The sequence below is a fragment of the Cavia porcellus genome, unplaced genomic scaffold (genome assembly GCF_034190915.1).
Source record: "Cavia porcellus strain 051 isolate PalLab524CR breed Dunkin Hartley unplaced genomic scaffold, mCavPor4.1 scaffold_30, whole genome shotgun sequence".
NCBI classification, from domain to species: Eukaryota; Metazoa; Chordata; class Mammalia; order Rodentia; family Caviidae; genus Cavia; species Cavia porcellus.
Window position 1 is genome coordinate 18,965,444 of NW_026947513.1, and position 26,841 is coordinate 18,992,284.

Here is a 26,841-nt window from a genome sequence, read left to right on the forward strand (position 1 = left end):
TGTAGCGCACATATGATAAAATCACATGTGCAGTTAGGATGTTTACTGTATGTGGCAGCTCCTATTTGTAAATAGGGCAGGTTCCCCATATAAAGCTGGTGTTATTATTCACACCCAAAGAACAAACACCTCCACCCCCTGTTGTTGTCTTTAAAAACTCCAGCTGCTCATGAATATAGGGTCAGGGAGGGCCGGCTAAATGTTTCTCTGTGCTTTCTCTCCAGCACAGCCAGCAGAGCTGTTTCCTGTTCTTTGTTTCAAGGCTGGGGTTTGCGTCATACATTCCAAGTGGCATATGTGTGCTCTTTCCTGTTTCAGGCTGTTTTCTGGTAGATCAGTAGCTTAGACCAGGCCATGGTCCCTGCCCCTAAACTCCAAATCCCCACCCAGGGAGTTATCATGTCTCTACACACTAGGGATTGCTTAAGATGCCTGTGTTATGTCATAATGAGAAGTCAGTTAACCTTTTTACATACACACTTTGTTTATATGGGTGAATCAATAGTTTTTACCTTATAATCTTTCACTGCCAGATTGTGATATTTTTGTTTGTTTTAAAGGATTTTGTGTACATAAGGGCAAAAAATATCGTTAGAGTTTTTTTTTTAATGTGTTTTAATTCTCCAGTGAAGGTAGGTAGAGGGTTTGTTAAGAGGCATTTTGCCTTGAAGCTGTCAATTTTGGATCGGGATTAACACCTTATAGTGATTAGGCCTAGCATTATCTGAAGGACGTTGCCCACCCTGTGCACCTCAACCCAGCCACTCTGGAGGGTTTGGGGGGTGGGGACAGCAGATTTAAGTAATCCTGGTACCCTGGGCCAAGTTACACTTTTGCTTATGTCCTGAAGGAGAAATTTTTAGAAAAGTTATTCAAGCAAAGCATACCATACCGAAAATCCCAGGATTATTTCTTTTTAAAGACAAAGACTAACGTATCAGGATAAGTTTTAAGGACAGAAATTTTACTGTATTTTAGATCTGTTGAATTAAAAAAAGAAAGAAAGAAAAGAACTAGCAAAAAGTCCACTGAATGATAGTTTGGAAAGTTTTAATTTTGAAAACAATGCTGGTAGCGTGTGTGTGTGTGTGTGTGTGTGTGTGTGTGTGTGTGTGTGTGTGTGTGTGTTTAAGGGTGTAAGTCCTCTCCCTCATGATACTGAGACTTGAACCCAGGAACTTCACACCAAGCCCCAGCTTTTTTGTATTTTTTTAATTACTGAGACTAAGTCTTGCCAAGTTTCCCAGGCTGGGTTTGAGTAAAGTTCACCTGCCTCAGCCTCCCAGAGTGCACCACTATACCTGGCTTCCTGTCTAATAACAATTTTTTTCATGATTTCAGGTTTCAAGTATCAATAGTAGGTTAAAAAATATCTGCTTTAGTTATTTAAAATCTACTCTATCAAGTTATTTTTCTTTTGGTTCTTCAGAAACTGAGCTTTAAAGAAATGGCTGGAAATGAAAACTGGCAAGTAAACTTACTCTGGTTTTTCTTTAAAACCTAAAGGAATGGCCTGCAGTGTTCACTGCTAGAATTAGTTCAGAGTTGCTGAAGCAGCAAATCAGGTCAGGTCTTCTATTCTCAAATATTGATGAAAATAGGATTTTGGTTTTACATACCACATCCCACTATATTTCTTTATGTATAAAGAGAAAGTATAAAATATGACATTTGGAAAGTTACTAGGATCAAATAGTTGGCTGGTGGTAATCTTTCTTGAAAAGTGACGGGAGTTTTAGAAAATCCCAGTAAGATTTTTCCTTTCTCTTTTGGGAAAAGCAACTTTGAAATATTAAGCTGACATGTAGAATAAGAGAGTTTTAGACTGAAATTCGTAAGTAATGAAAACTGAAGAAGGTTTTTTTTTTTTGGTTTTGATTCTATCCAGCTATATTTGGTAGACAGTCTTTATGGCTTTCGCAAATCATTGTTTCCTCTTTGGTGGGGCGGGGAAGGTGGTAATATGAATGGTTAGAGGTTTATATGTTCTGAGAAAATTTTGCAAAGCTGGGCAAGGTGATACGAACCTCTAGTGCCAGTACTCCTGGAGGCTGAGGCAGGAGAAACACTGGAACCCCAAGTTTATTACCAGGCTTGGCAACATAATAAGACCTCTTGTCAGAAAAAAAACTTAACAAGCTTTTAAATGGCTGAGGAAAATTACATTATCTGGTAGTTAGTATAATTACTATTCAACTTTTATCATGTTTCCATCCCTCCTTTAGATACTTTCCAAATCCATATATTTGCTGTAAAATGGTACCTTTCGTGAAGATAGTATTTCTTGCGGGCTGTTTTCACACTAGTTGTATTTAAGGAAAATAAATACATACAATCTCATCCTTTGAAAACTAGGAATTAACTAGGAAAAAAATGTATGTCAATGAGCCTTTTAACTGGCCCTGCATTCTGGAATGTAACCATCTTTACTGGCACATTAAAGAAATTATCTGTAGGTTTTGTGTCCCTTGGTCAGTGTTTATAATAAAGTTCTTTAACAGGTTCCTGGAGTGCTTCTGAACTCATTGCCTTGTTAGCAGGCTGAATACATTTGTCTCCCTAGCTAATTATTAAGGGGGGCTGGCCGGCAAGTTCCATGCCCATGCATCCTCTGGGACTCTCAACGAGCTCTTCACCTGGTTTCTAGGAACAGGGTGTCCATCCCCTGAGGCAGCCCCCATTCTCTGAGCTTCCTGAAGAGCCCAGCTTTGCCTAGAACATGCTCAGGGGGGTCACCTGTCTCTGGAAGGTTCAGGGATCTCACCAGAGCTGGTCCGGAGCTGGTGCCAGCAGTGATCAGCGGAGCTGGGCCAGAATGCAAGAGATAGGAGCTACTAGATGGTGTTGGTGTCAGGTGCGCAACTCTACCCTGCGGAGCCACCTGCCTGATGGCATTTGTGGGCCTTACTCATTAGGCCTCTGTATCATTCTTTCTACTGCTGCTGTTTTTTGAGTGTAATCACTGCAATCCACTCTTTTATCTGTTCTTTCACTTTACACGCTAGTACCTTCCAAAGCTTTGCACCGAAAACTGCTTTCAAGCTGCTTTCGTTAGTAAGATCAAGTTCCTGTTCTGCTTAGTTCTGCAAACAAGGGAGTCGTTCTGGCCCAGGCCTCCCAGAGTTTTCACATTTACTTTGCATTTTAGAAGACAGTTTTTTTTTTTAGGCTGGCTTCACTGGCCACTGGACAAACTTCCAACCAGATATGCCTGGTGTACCATCGTTCCAGGGCTTTATTTTTTCTTGCCTTGCATATGAGAAGGATGGTCTGACATCCAGCCACTTAATCATCCTGCAAGTATTTATTGAGCACCTACTCATTAAAGCTAATCTCAAATTATGTGTGATCATTATTTGGAGTTATGCCACAGGATGCAGGAGGTCTGCAGTGATCAAACCTGAAAAGGCATTTTGAAATCTTAATTGCCCATCGGAACCTCCCCATAGCACTGTTTAACATAGACCCAGTGCACACCCACATCCTTGCGCTGGGCAGTGACCTAGATGAGATGGTTTCACCCCAAAGCGGGTCCCCGCACAGCGGCTCCAAAGCAGAACAGAAAGAGCCTGATCTGTAGCAGGCACACTTCTGTTCCAGGCTGCAGCTCCAGCCAGCTCTGCGAATTTGGGCGAGTCATTTCACCTCTGTTCTTCCATTTCCTCATTTCTAAAATGGGGATGAGGACCTGACCCTTCTACCTTCGTACAGTTATTATGAGGATTTCCGTATTTACTTGACTAATGCTGCCAATTTTTCTCAGCACTTTTATGGACCAATTGCAGGTGCACTGGCGAGGAAGAATAAAAGCCTAATTCGGGACCTTCCGAACCTGTTGTCCTTTGATCTTGCATCCAAGCATGTCCACAGGGAGGAGGGGTAGGCAGCAGGGGCCAGTTGGGAGGAGTTGAAGTCCTTGCTATTGGCTACTGTAATGCTGTCCCCGAGTTTCATATTCCCCAGAGACCAGTTTAGTAGCAGAAGTCATATCCCACATACTGTTATGTTGGCCGCTGGGAGGTGGTATGCGGAGACCACCAGTCTTGAAGTCAGATGATGACCTACATCTGACATCCTGACTCTCCAGTTCAGTGGCTGTGTGATCTCTGCAGGTTACTTTACCTCTCTGTTTCAGTGTTTTCATCAATCTGCTAGGAAGGCCGTGCCGAAACTAGGCACCAGTTCTAAAGGAAGTGTGACATCACTTAGCCCTTGCTTTCTTTGGTCAACAAGAGCATCCTTTTGTAAAAACCTAGTGCCCCCCCCCACACACATATCCTTCCCTTGCAGTTGCTGCTTCCTCCTTTTCCCTTTTTGTTCTATTTTAGATTTTAAGAGACTGTAGAGACCCTGACACTAGTCTTGTAAGTGCAGAGTAAATGGTTTTTGAGGATGATGCTGATTAGTGAACTGTGACAGGCAAAGGTACAGCGAGGTTGGTTTTGGTGGCAGTGGTAGGTATTTTATTTTTGGAGCTTTTTGTTTTGGGGTTTTGGTACAGGAGATTGAACCAGGGCCTTTGCACTTTTTACCGTTTTCTGAGGCAGGGTCTAAGTAGTCCTCCTGCCTCAGCCTCCTAGGGCTCTGGAATTGTGGGCATGGACCACTATACCTAGGTGGTAATTTGTTTTAAGGAAGTTTGGCTCAGTAGGTTCCTACAGAGCTAGGCCCTTCTTTATCCCCACTACTTACTGGAGGCAGCCTTGTAGTACATCCAAAGAGAGATGGCTGGCACTCTTCCCCAGGACTGAGTGCCATCTGGGAACAAGCCCATCTTGGGAGAAGGAGGAACTCCTCTAAGGGATGGGGCACCTGCCTGGCCTCCAGGTGCTCCCGGTCCTGGAGTCCAGGATGTACCCATGGGGAAACAAGGCCAGTGCTTGCAGGCAGCAGGCAGCTGGCCACGGGGTGGGGAGGGCCTTGAGCTGGTCTTTGAAGAATTAGGAGGATTGAGATAAGCCGGAAGGGGAGGGGGGCATTCCACCCTGGTTGCCCAGCGTCTGGGCCAGAAATGAACAAAGGGGTGGGGTAGGGAGGGAGAAGGCTGGGCAGCCAGCCTTTCGAGGCACTTGTTGGAGCTGGGAGGCTGGTCAGGAAGCGGGTACAGATGTGGGCACAAACCCCTGTAAACTCTGGGAGCCTCCCGAGGAGGGTGTGTGACCTCCAGAGTTGAAAAAGGGCTGAAAACTAGGTGGCCACGGGGTGGAGCCGCGGGGGCAAAGGACGGAGGTGGAGGTGGGGTAGCCCGATGCAGAAAGACTCCTGGGGACAGAGTGGTGAGGCCCCTGGGCAGGGCCGAGGAGAGAAGTGGAAAGGAAGGGGTTTGAGGAAGGCGTCACGGATGACCTTAGGTTTCCATGGTGAGTGACCAGAAAATGAGGCAACCGAGGCCGGGAGGGCAGCCTCGCAGGGGTGGAGGGCTTGGGTTTGGGCAGTGTGGAAGAACCCGGCTTCCAAAGGCATTGCTTTTTCTGTGCTGTTTACTTTTGAAGGGAAAGGACAGCGTAGTGGCTCTTTGTGCCCAAAGGATCAGTGCGTGGCGCGCTGTAAAAACTTGAACGGTGGATCCTCAAGAACTACCACCCCTCTGCCGATTCTTTCTGGTTATTTTTAAGGTTCCTGCTATCCTTGTTGAGGCCGGAATTTCCAGGAACTGGCTGCTGCCCCAGAGCCAGTCCCTCCCAACCTCCCACTCCCTGCAGGGTGGGGCCGTGGGTGGAGGCTGCGGGGTGCGGTGGGGTGGGGTGGGTCTGCAGGGAGGGAGAGGGAGGGCACGGGGCGGGCGGATGCGAGGCCGTGTGGCCTCACGCAGCCCTTCTGGATCTGATTATATAACGCGCAGAGGAGCGCTGCGAGGGCTTAGGCGAGGCCCTGGGAGCCCAGTACACAGCAGGATTAGACAGTGTGGGGGTATTTTTCAGTTTCTCTTAGCTTGCTGGCCCTTAAGACGCAAACACAAAATCATCAGAGAGCATAAAGGAGGCAAACAACTGTGTAACCCTAGAAGGAAAAATAACTCGAGTTTGCAGAAATTTCTTTAAGAAGGGTGTGGAAGGCTACCAGCCAGGTGCCCTTGAACCTGAGAACTGACCTAAAGGGTGGTAGGGTTTGGGTTTCCAAACCCCCAGGTCTGCTCTGCTGGGCAACCAGTCTAGAAACACCTAGGATTTTGCCTGCTTATTACCTTTGCACCTGTCCTTATTCACGTGCAAAATCAATTGCTTCACTGGGTCTTTTCGAAGTACAGGGTGTGGGCAGAGTCTTATCTGAAGCCATGTCCTGTTTGGACAAGTTGGACTCGCCTTGGCAACTCTCCATGGGGTGGAGCCGATGGGTGGAGGCAGGAAAGTAAAATTGGGTGGCTTGTTCGCAGAGAGAGGAGAGAGGGCGGATTGTTTGCTCACTGGATCATTATATTTCATCTGAAACGAAATAATTAACTTCTCCCATTTGCAAAACACGTTTAATGCAAAAATAGCTAATTTATGAGGGGCAAAGATTTGGAAATACCTCGTGGAGTTAATTTCCTTTCAAAGCAGCCATAGAAGACCAAGGTAGGTGAAGCCCTTGGGTGGGATGAAAACAGGACGCATTTCCAGGTAGGTGCCAGCATTTAGCTTCTTTCTTAATGAGGCCTCTAGTTTAAAAATGCCTACTCTCAACTGTTGCCTTTGCCCTGTGTGTTTGGGCAAGACAGCTGTTCCCTATGACTCGACCCATCTTGGAGCTTTTGAAGAGTTCGGGTAAAGGAGAGAAGAGAGTTTGTCAGGAAGGGAATTTTAGCTGCAGGGACCCTGCTAGCCTGCCTGGCCCGCCTCTGCCCAAGAAACAGGCACTGCAGGGCGGCACAGCGCGGGCGTGCACGCCCAGGTCTCCCCCTGAAGTTCTTGGGGGAGTGGGGGGAAGCGCACTTCCTCCTTTAAAAATCCAAACCCTTGGGAGGGAGAGAAAGAGCGCTCACAGATGGCCTTGGTTCACAGCAGTGTTCTCTGTGTTCCTGGAGGAAGTCAGCTAGGAAACAAAAGTTTGCTTTGAGGGAAGCAGGTAATCAGGAGCCGTGGGGGTCAGGTTGGCTTGGGGAGAATAATGCAGGAAACCTGTGAGGAGGTGAGGCAAGAGAGGGAAATAATCTGGGAGAGCGCTAGGCAAGCCTTGCTTTTGTTCCCCAAGAAACAGAAAACTGCTTTTTCCTTCACACACTGATTCCCTGTCTGTCTCTTCCGCTTCTGAGGAAGGGGCAGCCCTGGGGAAGGTTGTTTCTGTAATATACCGCTTTCTAGACAAGCTGCTTTCCAAGGAGGGTTGGAGACATCAGAACCCCTCATGCATTAGGGACTGGATTTCTCACGGAGCCCTTTGGGCCTCACAGAGGCCCAAGTGCAGGACTTTGAAGCAGAGCCGTATTACTTCTAAATGTCGCGTCAATGATTCACCAAGCTTTTAATACGTAATTGCACGGTTTTGCATTTTTACAGATCTAACCCTTACTTTGATATCTGAAAAGTATAAGTGAAAAGTCCATGAAGGGAAATTGCATTTCTTTATTTTTTGCTGCTTTGTCTTTGCGGCGCTAGGGACAGGTCCTGGGCTTTTGACCCTGGATTGGAACTTGCAGTCTGCTGCCTCGGAGTGATAGCCCTGATCCTGCAGACTGCATCAGCCATTTTTTTCTGCCTTTTTTTTTTTTTTTTTAACTCAAGTTTTGTGGGTTCTTCCTAGTAAAATAACTAGCAACTCATAGTTGCTCCAACTATGAAAATTTGTTTTGGATTGGTAAAATTCCTGTATTTTTGTTTTTAAACACCTCACTAACCTAGAATTTTTTTTTTTAAGTTTTGCCTTTTGCGTTTTAAAATGCAGTCCAGTTATCCAGGGATTGCTCATTCATTTCTGCTAAGATAGTTACATGTAAAATGAGAATGTGTTTATAATTGGAAAATAGAGGAAACAACCACATATGAGGCCTCCTCTCCGATATCCACATAAAGTGATGAGTAGATTTCTCAACCTGGTTAAAAGACACAGGTTTAAAGATTCTGGTGAGGGTGGCCCTGGGCGCTAAAACGTGTTTTAGTGCGCCACCTACCGGTTATACTTAAGATTGCTGCCAGTGTAGTTCTTTTAATTAAAAATGCTAATATTCTAGAGTACTAAGCAGCCCAGTGATAGCAAAGACCTGCAAGTTTAGAGACCCTAATTCTTCTAGCACTTGTTACTTCTTATTTAAACGGGAGGCTCTCTGAACATATTGCAATAACTTCTGGTTCTTGGTCAGAATCCACAAAGTCTAAACCAGTGGCAAAAGTGATTGATAGAAATTTTTTGCAAATAAGCAGTAGCCTGTTGTGTATTAATGTATTTCATTCTCTTCGTTGGTTCCTTCCTTAGTTTCTCTCTTTTTAAAGCTTTTAATTATAAAATTAATCTTAAAATTACCACACAGATGCATAGAGCTGGAGCTTTTGTTAACAGTTGAAGGTAGATCATTCCAAACATTCATCTTCTTGTGTTTCATATCCTGTGATTGTCAGCAAAGTATAATCATTCCAGCCATTAAAGATACCAGATTAACAAAATGCTGTTAGATGTGTGGATAGACAGTGAATTTGGTGCTGTTCCTTGTGATACTTGAATTTTGCATATTTTTTATTCAAGGGTGCATCATTTATCTAGGAGGTTCAAAATGAGGTGTTCTGATTGCTTCATCCCTCCATTTATTAGCTGAAATAGGTCTGTCATGAGAAATACTCCTTCAACATTTGCATTACTTTAAAGTACAGTTCTTAACAAATAAACATTCCTTTGTATTTCATAATAAAAACAAAATAGGCATTGTTAGGAACAGTGGCTTACATTAGACTATTTCTCATTCTTACAAGCCTTGCAAAGCACACATTTTCTTAAAATTTAAAGGGGGGGGGAATCAAAGGACAATAATGATTAAATGATGACTTACACTGATAAAAGACGTAACAGGTTAATGTGTAATTCATTTCTAAATGGGTTCAATAATCATCACTATAGGCATTTGACAAAGTCATTAAAGCCTACTTGAGCTGAAAGGTAGAGTTTAGAATTTGAACCCAAAGGAGCTGCAGATTCCATCATCTTAATTTGTTCTTTTCTGCAATTGCCTGGTAGCCAGGAGTCCAAGGTAACCTGTGTGCAAAGGCTAGGGAGGCTCAGAAGCTCTTTCTAATACAGCTGCAAGGTGACAGGTCTCAACCTGAGCTTTAGACAGGGTGTGGGCTGCTGTTGACTTTTAAACTGACTGTAATCCAGGTTTTATTTAAGGGTGAAGGGATTGGTGGTTTGGTTTGGTTTTGAGATAGGGTCTCCCTGTGTAGTTTAGGCTGCCTCAGTAGTCCAGGCTGGTCTCAACTTGTGGCTGTCCTCCTGCCTCAGCCTCCCGAGTCCTGGAACTAACTACAGGGTTGTGCCACCACACCCAGCCAAAGGGGCTGGTTTTTAGAATGAGATATAGTAGCGGAGGGTTGTTTCACACCTGAGAAATAAGAATGCTCTTATTTGGAAAGATTTGCATCCAGATACCATCTATTGGAATAGCTGCATCTGTAAGACCTAATTCAATTTATGGAGGTGTTAGTCAGCCGTCCAAGGGTGGGGTTGTTGCATATCTGACCTCAGTGATGAAAGTGGAGATCCCACCTCTCTTGTTTACAGCCAACATGGGCATGGGCAACAGTTCTTGGAATCATGACCATCCATAGAACTGCTATGCTAGTCCTGGTTAATAATAGATTGCAAAACAAAAAACGTTTTCATCCTTCATTATGAAATCATCTATTTTTCACTGGCTCTTGGTTTGTTAGATAAAGAGGGTAGTAGCACCATGGATTTGAGCAGCCTGGTATCACCTGGTGTTTGCAGATTACAGTGCATCCTGGGATGTAGGAAAATGTAATTTTGAAGTCAGGGCCTCATGTTGAGTTATGGATGAAATTCGCATGTTGTCGTGAGACTCTGCAGAGCAGTGAAGCACGAGAGCCACCCACAGAGCAAGGACAAACCCAGCGAGCTACAGGATTGCTATTGTGGAGATGTGAGGAGTTTCCTGAAATACAGAAAGTAACTCAAAACCTAGCACTTCCACAGCTTTTAAAAAGCAGAAAAAGGTCCTGGGAGGAGGGTGTCAAGATCTACCTTGAATGTTTCCAAAGAGATATAAATGGCAAAAAAAAGGGGGGGGGATTCAACTTCAATAATTAAATCAATTTAGAATTTAAAAATTTGTCATTTTGCAACCAGTGTAGTGTTTTAGACTATGTATGTGTCTGTGTCCTTCAGAAAATTTATCTTAGAATCAAATGAAAGATGGGCAGGAAAATGCAGATATACAGAGATTCACTGCAGTTTGTGGTAGTGAAAATTTAGTAGCAAAAGTAAAAACGGGATACATTAAAGTGATCTGTTCACACAGTGGAACGCTGAATCTGACAACATGGTCTCACCTAAAAGTGTTTTGGTAGGATAGAAAGAAAGTAGTCGTTAAAGACAGTTAGCTCTTTAAGTTTTGGTTTTGCTTGGTTTTTTCCCCCCTTGATTTTTCTATGATGAATATAAGGGGAAAAGGGAAGGCATTTAACAATTGTGTAATCTAAACTAGTGTTGAATGGTACAGCAGCCCTCAGCAAGCCTTGCTGCGCAGAGGGGCTGTGTACATGGTTCCCCCCACCCCCCCCCCAAAAAAGGTCAGGGTTTTTGTATTTGAGTTGGAAACACCATTGGCTCTCATGATTATGACCGTCAAGTCTGATTTTAATTTTATAAAACGGCATCTTTCCTAGGTGGGGAACAGTTCTGCCATTCTGGGGGTGGGAGAGATGAAAGGGCAGAGAAGGGAGGGGGGCAAGATGTGTTTCGTTTTTATTAGTTTGAAGCTGGGGGGCACCTGTAATCCCAGCACTTGGGAGACTGAGGCAGGAGGATCATGAGCTCAAGGCCAACCTGGACTACACAGTGTGATCTTGTCTCAGAAAACCAAAAATAAATACGTATTTTTACTACCTTATATCTAAAATGACCTCAGGATTTAGATGGGTACCTTTTGTTTTCTAGGTCGAACACCAGAACACCCTAGAAGCTTTAACTAAAAGAATGCTCATGTTTGACCCGGTCCCTGTCAAGCAAGAGGCCATGGACCCTGTCTCGGTGGTAAGTTTTCCAAAATTGAACACAACTCCCTGTTTTTCCACGTGACACTAGACTTGCATCTTGTGTGTTCCCTAAAGTTGCTCATTACTTGACAGGCGTTGGACGTGCAGTTTCTCAGGGAGGCCCCAGTGATCGCTAAGGAGCATTCCCTCCTAGCAGCTGTGCATCCTTTAATAACAGGGACCTGTACCCCACACACCTCAAGATAGGATCAACACGGAACTTAGCCCCAGAGAACCTGGTCCCGACAGAAGTAGGTGTCTAGAAACTCAACTTGGGTATGTAAAGATATTTAAGAATAAAGTAACTTGCTTAAAACCCACGGGCAACAGCCATATGGTCCTGAGGCCATGTGGAAGGTGACTGAGGAGAAACAAGAGGGAGAACATGGATGTGGAACGGAATCAAGTGTCTCTTGGAAGAGTGTGGCCGGTGGGAATTGATGTGCATTGTCCTCTAACATTTGATGCCAAGCCAGCCCCTCCTGGGAGTCTGGCACCTAGGTGTTGTCAAGCTATTAGGGGACTGGTAATTCATCCAGGTGTTTACATCGGTACAAGACATGTGTCATGGAGATGATGCATGGGTGACAGGTGTCTGAATTTAAAGCAGGTGTGGTTTAGATCAAGGGGATCTGGCTTAGTGAATGCTGAATAACAAGGCCAGGCTACCACTCTGCCTTGCTTTTTTCTTCCATGAGCTTGGAAAATATGCACAAGTGGAAAAACTTGGCCTGCATTCTGTATCTGAAGGTTGGTAATGACACGCTTGCACAATTAGGTCATCCTTATGCATTGGCTGTGAGATTCCTGCCAAAAATGTTTATACAAGACATGGGGGTCACTGTGAGGCCCTTGGAACAGAGTTGCCATGGCTATTACGAAGTCAGTGAAGTATTTACCAGTGTCTGTAATGAAAAGTTAAATCAGAGCATCTTTAAGGAAATAACATTCGCAGCATGACAGCTAGATAAGCGCATGTCTGAATATAACAACGGAGCAGTACGAATTTTATTAATCAAAAAACTAAATGTATTTTTAATGTTATTTAGAGCTGTTATTTATCAACCTCCTTCCCCCCAACTATTGCGATGATCATCTTAGAGGAAAATTAAAGTAAAAGACTTCCCCATTAATTATATTCTTGAAATGTGAATAGGTTTTTAGTACTGGGGGATATGATTAATTTTATAAATGATGCAGAACCATCAGTGATGCATTTTACTCTTCGGGGTACTTCCAGGGCTTTTAATCAAGCGTGAAAATATGGCTCAAGAGCCTCATTTCAAGCTAAAATGAAGATCCACGTTGCTAAATTGGTATGAAATAATTAAGTACAAGGAAACGCACTTAACTAAAAAAATAGGAAATAAAATAAATTGCAAGAAACAAACTTGTAATGTTGTAACTTATTAATATAAGAAGTTAAAATATGTATAAGTATTTTTGCAATTAATAGTGTTTTTCTCCTTCATGTGTTAGTTTTCCCCTTCAACTGGCCCTTAAAGAATTTAATTACAGACAGTTTTCACCAAAGGTTAATATCAGTCCTTACAATGAAGGGGTTTATTCTGAATTCAGCAAAACCTCCATTAGTTGAAACATTTGAGAAATATGAAATTGTAACTACTTTAAAAAATTAAATAAGGAAAAAGAAAAATAGCTTTGGTTTTTAATCTTCGAATTTTGTCTTCCCTGCTTGCTCAAGTGTGGACTGTATTGAATCTAATTTATAGCTCTTTTTTTCAATTCAGCCTGACCCCAGGGTCAGAGTCTTTGACTGTTTAAGTACGTGTTGTAAACTTAAAGGCAGCATATGACATGTTTTTTTTTTTTTTTAAATCTCACATGAATAAAAATAGTATATAGTACCACTACCACCCCCATTAAAAGGAGAAGCCAGCAGAAGCGGTCTGCTCTTTGGTATTTTACCGTGGCAGAAGTGGGGGAAGTGTCATTTTGGGCTTGCAGAGCATGAGCTTTCCCAGCATTCTCTGCGCAGTGAGGCTTTTCCACAATGAGGGCCTGGGTCTGTGCCATGGGCCTCTGCTGCTTATGCCCCACCTGGTGTTGGCAGAATCACCAGCGGTTTCCTGAGCCTTATTTATTTTTAATTTGCAAGTTATGAAATAGCATGTATATAAAGTGCACATGTAAAGAAATCGTATTTACCATTCCTCAAAAGATGGAAACAGGATTTGCTTTGGGACATCAAAAAGAAAATAAATTGTATAAAAGCTACCCAGATTCTTTGTCCCTACAGGAATGAAGGAAACCTGCCCATTTTTATTTTTTCTTTTTGTTAGTGAATAGTCTCGGCCAGTGAACTCCTTATCCATTCAGAGATAGTGAATGGTTTGGTTTGCCTTTTTCTATCCTAACAGAAACTTCTGGTAGTTTTGAAAGAGAGACGTCTGCTTTTGGTTACCCAGAGGTGCAGCACAGGGCAGAGAGTGCGCCCCGCCTTCCTGGTTTGAGCCCCACCTGCAACCTGGGAATTCCTTTGTCTGTGCACTGGTCCACTCTCTAAAGTTACCTTGTAATGGGAAAGTCAGCAGAACCTTTCCCGGTGAAATAAGAGCTCCAGAGCTGCTTACTTTAGTATGAAGTGATAGCTAACACGTTTGAGAAATTAAAATACCCAAGCCCGTGCTCTTTCTCCCCATTAGTTTCTCAAAATTAAAAAAAAATTAGTATTGTCCTTCAGTTTGTCGAGAGTGAAGGTGCTGGGTTAGTATCTCCAGGCTTCATCAAGTGAGCCTCCTCTGCCACAGGCCAGTGGGGGGTACACACTCAGCAGAGGTGCTGGCCCGCCAGTGCTAAGTACCACTGAAGGAAGGTACTTGCCTAGGGCAGATGGTTTGGGGAAGTGGATGTACATTGCCTCTCCTCAGTGGGGCTGGTGGCCAGGACGAGTGGCCCATGCTTGCGTCTTGAGACTGTTCTGTTCCAGAACATGGGACACTGAGTGTCCATCTGTGACCACAGACAAATGTTCTGCTTCATCAACACTTGCCATGGATTTGGATTTGGGGCCAGGGCAGCCACGCCTGTTTGCAATGCTTAGCTAGAAGATAGGAATGAACTGGAACAGAGGGGAAGGGACTGTTACCAGGGTGTGCCCGCCTGAGGCACACCCAGATGGAGCCTGGTATCAGTCCTTACACCAGATTGTCACCAGCTGGTTGAGTAGTAGTTTGTGTGCTCCACCCAAATAATTAAAGTAAACCTGCCTTAGAGAAGGTAAAGTAAACACTGCACGGAAATTTGTCACGGAGCCAGTTTGAAGGACCCTCTTTCTTCACCTTTTTGTGAGGCAGTTGGACTGGAAATAGTTAATTACATGCTCAGGGCTGGGTGTCTGTCCAGCTGTGTCTCCCTGTGCTTAGCCTGGTACTTGAGAATCAACACATTCAGCGTAAGGGTGGGGCTGTCCATTGGAGAGCAAACTCCAGTGAAACTGTGTATAATGTTTTTAAAACGTACTTTTAACCTTTTCTTTCTCCATGGCTTGAGAAGCTTGAGAGTATCATTTAAATTTGCAAGTTTCCATGTTCTATTTTCCTGCTTGTCCTAAACTCACCATGGATAGAAAAAAAAATCTAGCAATGACAGCAATAAAAGTATGTCCTCATTTCCCTTCCTCTTCAGCTGCCAATAGCTGCTGGCCTTAAAATCTAGGTCATAAGGGAGACCTAGGAAGAATAGGGCGGAAAATAAGAAAGAAGTCACATGTTGATGAGTAGAATCAATGCTGTCTTCAATTTCTTCAAGTCACTCGTTACTACAGAACTTTGGCCCTTTGGAGAATTATGTGAAACACGTTAAGTTTTACAACTAGGAGAAAACTTTCTCATTCTTACCCTTAATTACTTCTTGCAACCCTCATGGTGCATAATTTATAATATTTTTAATGAGCCTTATACTTTTAATAATGCCCATTTTAATATTTAAATTTAAATATATTGAATATTTAATGTTAGTGTTATCATATATTTTGGACCTCTCACTTTGTGTAATACTTCTTTGTGCCTGGTTCAGAAGTAAGGTAGAAATCATCTGTGCCTCCTTTAATCCTCAACAGCACAAAGCTCAAAGTTGGTATTAAAAATTTATATAACTTGTATTTCTTGATTTTTTTTTTTTTTTAAATCCTTCAGGGCCTTGTTTCTAAGTAGTATTATTAATATTTAGAATTCTTTTTTCTCCTTTCAACTGACCTTTATTATTTTCATTCTACATGTCTGTCATTTAGTTTTGATATTCAAAAAGTAGTCTGTGGTACCCTGGGCTACTCTCTAATGATTCTAAATAGTGCATTTTCAGAAGATGCCCAGGTGAATTTGAGTGCACATTGAAGTTAGAGAAGCCTAGTTTGGCGTCTGGCAGCCCGTTACAGCATGCAGGTCTTGTAGGAGGGACAGGAAGGGGGACTCCACAACAGCCTTCTGTTGTGAGCTCCTTATAGAGAGCATCACATCAGATCCAGTTTTAACTTCATGACCTCCTGGGGGGGATGTTGAGTACCTTCTTGACAAGTTTGTCTTGGAGCATGTACACTTTCAATGTTTAATCATTTTTCATGCCTTCTTTTATAGTTTTTTAGGAATACATTTATTTTAAGAGGAAACTTCATGTCATGACTGTGAAAAGTATAATTTTCCTTGCATGCACATTGAAGTAAACATGTAGCTCTTTTAAAGCAATGCATGTCCCTCTCTCCTGTCCCATCTGTAAGCATCGTGGGTGCCCCGGTGAAGTGTGCACCGTGCTTCATGGGCATTACTTGTGCTGGGAGATTACACAGATCATTATGATCTAGACAGAAAAAAAGGGCAAAAGGAAACAAAACATGTAAAGATGAGAAACTGACATCAGCATCAGGTAAAGACAGAGTTAGGCGATAACAAATTTACTTCCTGGTCCCCTACCCATGAGTAATCTGATGCTCATTTGGCTTAGAGGAGGGACGAAAGCAAGCATTGGGTAACAGTGCATAACCAAGTGCATTTCCTTCATTCAGTCTAGGCCAGAGAAGGAAGGAGCATGGTCCAAGTAGTAATCTCAAACGAAATCACTGCTGCCTCATAACTATTAGAGTGCACATTGGAAGGGCCAGAGAAACCAAGAAATGACTTAATAGTGCTTTGAAGCAGTCTAAGTATAAAGGCCCACTGGTGCATTTTCCTGGTTGTGTCATGAGCTGGTGTTGCCTCCAGATCATGAAAGTTGAGGATAAATAATTGCCCTAGGGAGGGTGGCCTTGAGTACATAGGTGAAGAGGTTGGGTGGCTATCCTGGTTTTCCAGAGATAAAGAGATTTCTGGGACTTCAAGTGCTAGAATAAAGGCACCCACAGGTAGACTAGGATCTCGGGCCACCGTAGGCATGGGTTGCTCTCCAGCGGAGCCTATCAAAAAGAATTACCATGTAGCTCCATTTCTCCTCATCATACAAAAGCTTGTCATGAAAAATGTGAAATGTTACATATGCTACACGGGTAGAGATGCCAAAACTAGAAAGCTTTTCCTTCTATCAGAAAAGTAATAAAGATAGTGTGACTTGGGTGATTCTTGGTGATCTCTGAAGCTGACTCCCAGCAAGAGAGGCCACAAAGCTTGTGATCGGACCTGCATTAGAACCTTGCCCGATATCAGTCAGCCTTCGCATTGGGTGTGGAAATCTTAGAATTAAATTTTAAATTTTCCACGTGAACTGGTAATTGCATTGACCTTAATTCTAGTGCTTGCTTGACCACGTCTCTCACAGCCTTTGTTGAGGCAGATGAAGCATATATCTCAACACCTTTTTAAAGCCATTGTGATCAAAATTACTTTGAGGGGTATGTGTGTTGTGTGTGCATGCTTCATATTTCAAACAGTATGCTTCCCGTTTGGCTATTTACACATTTCTTTTTTTCCTTCCTAATAGTCCTACCCGTCTAATTACGTGGAGTCCATGAAGTCCAGCAAATATGGGGTCATTTACTCTACACCATTGCCTGATAAGTTCTTTCAGACCCCAGAAGGCCTGTCGCACGGAATACAGATGGAGCCAGTGGACCTTACAGTGAACAAGCGTGGTTCACCACCTTCGGCTGGGAATTCTCCCTCCTCTCTGAAGTTCCCATCCTCGCACCGGAGATCGTCACCAGGGCTGAGCATGCCTTCTTCTAGCCCGCCGATTAAAAAGTACTCACCCTCCTCACCAGGCGTCCAGCCCTTCAGCATGCCGCTGTCCATGCCCCCAGTGATGGCCGCTGCCCTCTCAAGGCACGGAATCCGGAGCCCGGGCATCCTGCCTGTCATCCAGCCAGTTGTGGTACAGCCCGTCCCCTTTATGTATACCAGCCACCTCCAACAGCCACTCATGGTCTCCTTGTCAGAGGAGATGGAGAATTCAAGCAGTAGCATGCAAGGTAAGCGCCAGCACAGCTCTGTGCTCGTCTTGTACCTGCTTCCTATATCAGGTTTGCCCCAGTCTTGGTGAGGAAGCGTAACACAAAGCCCTGGCCTCTCCAGAGGACGTCACCTAAGACACTGCCTCATTGCTTTTGTTTTGAAGTGTCGCTATCAGAAGAATTCCCACAAATCAGACTGTCTGCTGAACACCTTCAGCTGATTACTAATACTGTGCTACACTATGCAGTTGTCAACTTAGGAGCAGCAAGAATTTGGATTTCACTTTAACTTTGTTGAATACCAAATCATTCAGGATACAAAGGACATTTAATAAATACTTTTTGATCATGGTAATAACTGCTGGCTCTTAAAAGCCACTTTATTTATCAACTGATATCTGAGGGGTTGAAAGAGACAGCCAACATTTATAAGGAAGAGTCATGAGGCTTGTCTCTTAGAAGTCTAGGTCTTGTGGTTGCTTCTTGCTAGCAAAACACTAGTTGGGAGAAAAGAGAATCTGTTTAACAGTCATCCTTACTGTAAACGTTCCATGGGTGAATAAATATTCACACGAGTGTTGTTGATAGGAGCTGTACAGTGAGCTTTTAGAAGCTGACATTGATAATTTGTACATAGAGTGACTTTGCTATTTTTATTTTTTTAGTACCTGTAATTGAATCATATGAGAAGCCCATATTACAGAAAAAAATTAAAATAGAACCTGGGACCGAACCACAGAGGACAGATTATTATCCTGAAGAAATGACACCCCCTTTAATGAACTCAGTGTCCCCCCCACAAGCATTATTGCAAGAGTAAGTATATAAAGGTGTAACCAGACTTTGTGTAATAGCATGCATCTTGGGGCTTGAAATGGAAACACAAGATTGCAAACATGTGACGTGCTGTGGATGACCAAGAACGTTCTGTGGTATGTGGCAGCCTCTGGGCATTGTGGTTCAGGACCTCTGGTCAAGCTGGTAGAATCTCTCTCAAAAACATCGTGCTCTCTGTTACATGAACAATGCGTGGCAACATTTTCATCAACTTTCATCAGAGTCATCGTCCAAGATTTTGCACCTTACCACATAAATAATTTTTGGTGTTTTTTTATCCTTCAGACTATGTTTACGTGGTTTTCCTGTGCATATGTGCAGATCTTTGCATAGATGGAACTTGGTGTTCTGATGTTTCATGCAAGTTTAGACCATGAAAAATTGTCATGTGGACACATTTGATACTTCCAGTAGTTACTTCTAACTAACTGTGTGTAGTGTATTGATTATAGGAAAATTTCGAAATCTGTAGAGGTCCACAAGGCATTCTAAGACAAGTCGTGGAGCAGCCCTGCTGACAGAACATTGTATGTGCGACTCAGATGCTCAGAACTGAAAGATTTCTTTATTCTTGGGTTCTGAATCCTGTTGGGCTATTGCACATCCCTGTTCTGTAGACCTGCCATCCTGTTAGGAAGGTTGTACTGTTAGTCAGCATCTGCACACACGCTCTAATGGGATCAAGCCACTCGTGAGTTAAGTAATGTTGCTCGGTGGTAGGGTTGGCCCCTGGAAAGGTCCTTGACTTCCCGCAGTGCTGCTGCTGGAGGCTGTGTTTGCAGTAACTGAGAAGATGGCCTTTGGCTATGGCTCTGTGCTCCACCAGATGTATGACCCTGGGCTAGTCACTTCATCTGGCCCGCTTCTGTTTTCATTTCTTGCGGTAATTGTTGTCATAATCATCTTGTTGTGCTTTAACTTTGGGCTTAGCCACCAGCTTCCTAGGATAGAGCATCAGTCCCTCTTGTCATCTCCCTCCCACGTCACCTTTTCTCCAACTTGAATAAGTATCTTGCCCACTTTTATCCTCTCTGCCCTCTCCCTCACACAGCTTTGCATCAGTGTGAAGTCTGCTTTAGAACAGCTAGTTTCCTGACAATTTCAAGTATTCTATAGATGTATACTGTACAGTCGATGAACTTTTCACTGGGGCATTGAGAAAGGGGCGTTGTTGTGTACTCCCAGCTAGAAGAGGAAAGTGTCTCTTAAAATTGGACTGTGTTGCTCTTACAATTACGTATCACCCCCTCCTCTGAAAAAAAACCAAATACTTTTCCAAGTTTTTCAAAGGAGTCATTGCATTTCCCTACAACAGGCATGGAGGAAGCAGATGAGTCAAGACATTAGGTAACGCTCCTGTGATCACACTTTTAAACTACCTAAAGCTAAGCGCCTGCATAGGGAGCGATCCAGTGACTGAGAAAGTATTAGGTCAAAGTCTAGGTTATTGTGAATTACAGAAGAATATTTAAAGGCAGTCTCCTTTAATGTGAATACTGCTCAAAAGAAAACTCTTTTCTATTTTAAGTAATACTCTTCTGGTGATCTCATACTCGGTGGCTTTTAATGACTAATGAGAAATATGCTTATTTGAATGCTGACCTAAGAATGCACTTTGCTTCTCAAAAAATTGAGATTAGCCACAACTGGGACATAGACTCTTTAAGCAATTCTCTCACAGATGTGATTGAGTAATGTCTTGGAGTGGGCCCAGTAGCAGCCCGCATAGGAAACCGGCTAGCCAGGAAAAAAAATCACTTGAAACTAAATGCCCAGTCCCATTGCAATGAGGCTGCCCAGCATTCTGGTCTCAAGAGGCCCTTCCCTTTCAAAGCAGTTACAACGTTGAAATCCACTTGCTTGGTCCTACAGGTAGAGTTTTCGGATGATTTTGAAGAGCTCTCAAAGGTGTATCAAATGACTTGTTATTTATTTACATGTATGAAGCTGCTTTTAGAACAAAAAGCTTAAGGATCAGGTGCCCCTACTTAGCTGTGTGTGTGTATTGTAGATTCTTCATATATAGCACTTGAGGAGATACCATTTCTCACAAGAACCTTCAAGGCCAGCATTGTCATCATTTGCTTTACAGAGAGGAAACTGGGATAGATACTGAGTATCCCAGAAACCCATGGGATACAGTTAATCATTAAATTTCTTCCCTAGCATTTTCTTTACTAAGTTAAAAAAATAAAATGATAGCTTTCTTTTTACTGAAGAGTTCTAAATAATTCAAAAGGCTCACTGAAAAACTGTTCAAGCCTCATTTAAAAAACCGTATCAGTCTGTAAAACTCTGTAGAGATGTAATTGAAGTTCTTGTTCCTTTTTCTGCCAAACTGCTTCATGTTCACTGCTTGTCTTTAACATTTTCTGTGTCTGTGAGCTTGCCTGGTTCACCCTCCTGAACTCCTCCCTTCCAGGCACCAGGGCAGGAAGGTAAAGTGATACTCAACTGACAGTTTTCTTTACTAATAAAAGTATAGGAACAAAGTCAATTAAAGTAAGCGCATCTTTTACACTTTGCTAGTCACTTCTCACCATGCCTGAAATAGTCACTGACGAGGGATGTGTACTGAAACTTTTACCAAGATAAAAACAAGGTTTCGGGAACTCCCTTTTGGTTTTCATAGCTGAATTTATATATTTATTCAGTTCTTGAGTATCTGCCTCATCAAATTATTTTTTTTCCTTTACACCAATCTTTTCTCCCCCTCCTCATTCACATACTTGGAACATTGTATGAACTGTAGTTTTAGATTTAAAAAAGAAATAAGTCTTCATAGTTGGAGGCTGGCTACAGATACTCATATCGAAAAGTTAGTCATCCAAAAAGAAAACGAATGAATTAGAACTTTATTATGATGTATGTTAACCAGTGGAGAAGCCTGAAAATACTGCATGCTTTTCCCAATCTGCCTTTTCTTTTTGCCACGTTTCTTTTTGAGAAAAAGTTTATAGGAATGATATCTGGCAGGATTTTGTTCAGATTCACCTTCTGACGATTGTGCAAACTCAGGAGCGTGAGGAGGTGAGGTAGGCAGGAGACTGCAGCACATAGTGAGCCGGGGACACGGGTGACGGGCCTCCCCGCCTCCCTGAGGCTGCACTGGTGCACCTCCTCATGCGGCAGTGACAGATACGGCTCAGGTTCGTGAAGACAGCAGTGCCAAAAGAGCCAGCGTTTGAAAAATGAACACGAATTGGCAGTCTTTAAGAGACACAAACTAAATGCTAGTTATATAAAGGATAAGAGATACATATACATCCTCTACTGTGGTTGCCTGAGATAGAGGATTTGGAAACATTCTTGGCGTTTTTTTCCCTAAAGAACCATCAGGAAAGTTAATGAAGCTTTGGAAGTGTATAGTATAGTGTTGAGCATTCCTTGCACTATGGAATTCTACACATAGGCTTTTACTGTGACAGACAGACTCTCTGGGCACTCAGCACCTCCCTCTAGCATAACACCTAACCCTCCTTGCTATCATTACTTATCTCCATGTCTGTCTCCCCCTAGAGTGTGAGCTCCTCGAGGGCAGGAACCCTGTTTTTATTCATCTTTGTATCCCGGTTGCCAAGCACAGTGCCTGGCTCATGGTAGGTGCTCGCTAAATGTTTGTTGAATGAATATAGCAGTGCTTCTTGGGTTGATCAGCTAATTTTATTTTGTTGGGATTTTTGTTTGGTTTTGCCCAATGTTAATACTCTTTAAGTGGACTGAAGAAAAGGAAACTTTGCTTAATACTTTGCGTTAACCTTGGCTTTCACAGGAATCACCCTTCAGTCATAGTGCAGCCTGGGAAGAGACCTTTACCTGTGGAATCCCCAGATACACAGAGGAAGCGGAGGATACACAGATGTGACTATGACGGATGCAACAAAGTATACACTAAAAGCTCCCACCTGAAAGCACACAGAAGAACACACACAGGTATTAGAGCAGTGTGGGAACCTGGCTTCTGAAAGGAGAAGACTGCTGTGTGTTCAGTACTTACATTTGAAACATTATACTTAAGAATAATTGTTACTGACTCAGACAGAAAGTAAGATACTGAATTCCTTAACAGGTGTTTTAGTTGATAGAGACTTCATATTGTTAGAAACTGTAAGAAAATTCCTCAAACTTTTCATTTGGACTTAATGCATATAATTAAGCTCATGAGTAGGATGAAGACTTGGAGATAGCTGGGCATGGTGATATATTCTGTGAAGTCAAGGCAGAATTCCAATTCAAGTTCCAGCTGTTGACTTTGAAATCCCCTGTCTCAAAATTTAAAGGGCTGGGGATATCACTGAGTGTGAAGGTCCTAGATTCAATCCCCAGCACAGAACAGAGTTAGAGATCAAGGCTAAAGAACATTAGCTTAAAATTTTACCTTTACCGTCTTCAAAAAAAGCCTAAGCTTTTATTTCATTTTGTTTTGTTTTTTTCTTTTTGCAGGAGAAAAACCCTACAAATGTACATGGGAAGGCTGCACATGGAAGTTTGCTCGGTCTGATGAACTCACAAGACATTTCCGAAAACACACTGGAATCAAACCTTTCCAGTGTCCGGACTGTGACCGCAGCTTCTCCCGTTCTGACCATCTTGCCCTACATAGGAAACGCCACATGCTGGTCTGAAAGCCTCGGTCTCACACCTCAGCGCAACTCCCCACTCTCCGGGCTCTCTCTGTCCTCCCTCCCATTATCTAACTCATTTTTTACATGTACATTTTAATTTTGGTTCAGCTGGTCTGAATCTCTGAATTTATATCATTCAAAACTTCCATATGGTCAGTAGTTGATACTCTCTAATCCTCCCTCCTTATCACGGGTCAGACCTAAAGAATGTGAACACTTTTTTTTCCGGGGATGCTAAGCAAACCCTTCTTACAGATACGTTTAATGTAATGAGAACAAGGGAACATGTAAACTAACAACCAATTGTCAGTTTCTCCATGTATTCCTCAAAAGAATGTCAAAGTAAATGTATTAGAAATACAGTTTCTAGCCTGCTAGTCCTTGCCAGAGACATCTGTCCCTCTCTGCACCATGATCCCCTTTTATGCGTGGCAGCAAAAAGAAGATTGATCCCACTCACCAGTTAGCAAGACTTACAGCAGGACATCAAGCTAGAATAGTCACCTCTGTCATTGACCTTCACACATCTTGCCTCACAATCTGGATTGTCACCTGATGTAAATCAAGGCCTTTGCCCTTTGGGCCTGCAGCCCACATGGAGGGCTTTGCCACCATTAGGAGGTGAGCTGGAGCCCTTTAATTAGGTGGGTGACGGGTAGCAGTTCCAAGGGACAATGCAGTGCTGAACTTCCTTAGCGGAGGGGCAGGGAGCAGGGACTGCAGAGGAGGAAGCTGCTGGTGTCAACTTTGGGTTGGCTACCAGAGAACTTCAGTTTCCACACGTGCTCAGCTGTGTACAAACATGCTGCAAAACCAAATACCCGTGGAGTTATCCATGTGGCGATCTCCATTCCCACAGTATCCTTAGTATGGACCATCAAGCATGGAGAGTTAACGAAACCACAAAAATATTTGCCCAGTAATAAAAAGGAAAAATCTTTAGGGTAAAAGTATTAATGGTCTTCCTTTTACCCAACTTGTTACATAACTTTGCAAGCAGGGAAATGTTGAGTGGTACTTGTATTCCCATATCAAGTTTATCACATAGCTTTTACATGAAGCTTCTGTGTGAGCTGTAAGGTGCCAGATCAGCTGTCATTTGTGTTTGTGGCACACATAAATGAGCATCTGCTAAAGCTTTCAGAGATTTGTTCAAGTGAGACCCGAGTAGCACTCTTTGTAAATACAACTAGTTGTAAAGCACACGTACCTTTATTTTGGGGGCAGATTTCTGAAAATTATAGAAAACCACAGTTCAGGGACTTACATAAGTAGCTTGAATATTCCCAGAAGTTTACTGTTGGAGTTAGTACTTCCCATACTATCAAGTATCCTGTTAGAAAAACAAGCTGAAAAAAATGACTCGTGTTTACGTTGAAGATAAATAACACCATTAATGGGGGAAGTTTTTCAAAAGCAGGCTTTTGAGCACAGTAGTCTAAATGCCAGTAAAAATAGTTCACACAGAGACATGCTATTGGTCTCAAGTTTGAAGAAAATGGGCAGCGGTGGTCAAACATGGTTGCATATAACCAAAACCAAATGCCCCTTCATTCCTCTATGAAGGATGGAGGAAGGCGAGAGAGAAGAATGGAATCCTGCAGATCCAGCCCAGCTACCACTCAGGATCCAATACAGCCTTAGCTGGGAGAAATACATGATTCAATAGTTTTAAACATCTGCAAGCAAGTGACTCTGGAGGCCTGCGAATTGTGTGGGGAGCTTACTTTGATGGCGCTATATGAAAAGTTATAGGGACTGCACACCTGGGAGGTCCCACTCAGCCCTGTGAACCAGCTGAAAGGAAATGTAAGTGAGAAATGTAAAGAAATTTGTTATCTTGGCACTTGGGTTTCTTTTTTTTTTTTTTTTTTTCTTAGCACTACAAAACGTTTTAAGACTATTAAAATGCGCTATTTGGGCTGTTGTTTTCTTTTGTGCAACTGTAACATGAATTGAGGAATAGAAATGACTCTTAGGAAAGCAGGTATCACATTCATGCTGAAGTGTTTGTGTCTTTGAATGATTCTTCCAAAACACTGAAGAATTGAAGGGAAAGGGACAAAAAAGGACTGAATTGATCTTGGATTGAGCTTTGAGTGTGGAGTGCGATTAATAGCTTCATGGGTTCTCATGAGATTTGATGTATGCTACAGTATATTTAAATCTTGTTCAAGAGACTTGCGCTACTACTAAGCTTGCTTAGATCCTGTTAGCAGTTCATTAACAAAGATCCATTTTAACTGAGAGAAAAGCAACCCAGTGAGGCCATTCTCTATTTCTTGGCTGGTCTTTTTTAGTTACCAATTGGCCCTAACCAAATTTTCCAAATATATATATATATATATATATATATATATATATATATATATTTACTTTACTACTATAGTTGAGAAATTTAGTCTCTTAGTCATTTTAGCTGTTATTGTGGAAGACCTCAGATAGGAGATAAGATGCCCTGAAGTTTGTGGTTTTAATGATGTGCCATGTTACTATCAATGGTGATTTAATCGCACTACTTTAAATTTCTGAGAATGATTTATAAACAATGAAGTTGATGTCATATAAATTGTTTATTAGAGAGTTTATTCAGTTATTGCTCATATGTCATCTGGGTGAAGTCATAAAAATTAAATCAGAATTCATCATATTTCAGAGTTTTAAAATGTGAATCTACATCATAAAATGGGCATTAACATTCTAAATGCTTGGTTTGGAGAATGTATTTGCAGCATAGCTATGTTCAACTACAGAGATGCTAAATACACAGCAGTTTCAAGAGCCTTGGAACAGAATTACAGAGGAACTATATGTGTATATGTATGTTTTATTAACACCCATCTGCACTATCAGTATTGCACTAATGTGGAATTCAAGACTATATTGCTGATATTGTATATCTGCCCATCATTCTTGATTAGATTGTTTTAAAGACAATCTCAGAGATCTAAGGTTTTAAAATAATTTGATTTGAAAATACACAGTTGTCTTGAAGTAATTGCTGTCATACGTGAACTCAGTTATTATTTTTTTCTTGGTCAAGGTTAACAATTTCTAAATGATTGCAAATTCACTTAATACATTTACAAAGCCATTTTACATGCATTAAACGAGGGCTACAAACATGTTTTACAAATACTAGCACTTTTTTTTCTGTTATGTACTTAGTGTTAGAGGGTCAAAATAATCTTTCTGCTTAGCATCTCTTAAACCATACCTGCAAATATAGCAGGATTATTACATTTACAGTACTTTAATACTTGTATAAACTATGCAGAAATTTTTAATAAAGTGTAATATATTTTATAAGCTAATAAGACTGAATGGGTAAAGGTTTTTAGCATGCATTAGTAAACTTGCAAATACTGAAACATTTTGGTAATCTTTCTTACTAAAGATGTGAATGTTTAATGTACCTTCTTTGTTTCTACTCTGTAGTCCAATGGGAATTGAGTAATGACATTTTGTCATGTCAAACTGTGAACATAAATTTGTACTGTACAGTCCTCATATTCTATATACAGTATGCAATATATGTATTATATACTTGTTAATAAAACCATCAGAATATGAAACGTGATCATGTGGTTACTATACAGGCAGTGGTCACCATGAAAAAAAATTCAGTACCATGTAAAAACACCTTAGAAGTTTCAAAATAAATCATTCTCTGGTGGGCAGTCACGGTGGATGAAAGGAAAGAAAAATAGATGCAACTGGAAGGTGCACTAAAAGAGTTAACTTACCCCTAAAACTGTGACCTTGGTTTTCTGTTCACAGCCAACAGGAAGTCTTTTTAAATTCA

General features: G+C 42.1%; 1 protein-coding gene across 5 annotated transcripts in view; it reads left to right on the forward strand.

Moving 5' to 3' along the window:
• The window catches only part of Klf3 (KLF transcription factor 3), a 30,186-nt gene extending 3,575 nt beyond the window's left edge, over nt 1-26,611 (forward strand). For 2 of the 5 annotated variants that reach the window (XM_013154380.3, XM_063240481.1), the window contains exons 2-6: nt 11,080-11,175; nt 17,106-17,592; nt 18,240-18,390; nt 22,184-22,344; nt 22,855-26,611. In XM_013154380.3, coding sequence (XP_013009834.1) covers nt 11,119-11,175; nt 17,106-17,592; nt 18,240-18,390; nt 22,184-22,344; nt 22,855-23,036 — 1,038 coding nt within the window. In that variant the 5' untranslated portion in view covers nt 11,080-11,118 and the 3' untranslated portion in view covers nt 23,037-26,611. Of the gene's footprint in view, nt 1-5,095; nt 5,361-5,876; nt 6,555-11,079; nt 11,176-11,270; nt 11,429-17,105; nt 17,593-18,239; nt 18,391-22,183; nt 22,345-22,854 lie in introns of those variants that run through there. The other 3 variants (XM_003471621.5, XM_063240482.1, XM_063240483.1) reach the window with 3 other exon arrangements.
• Nucleotides 26,612-26,841: the final 230 nt, after the last annotated feature.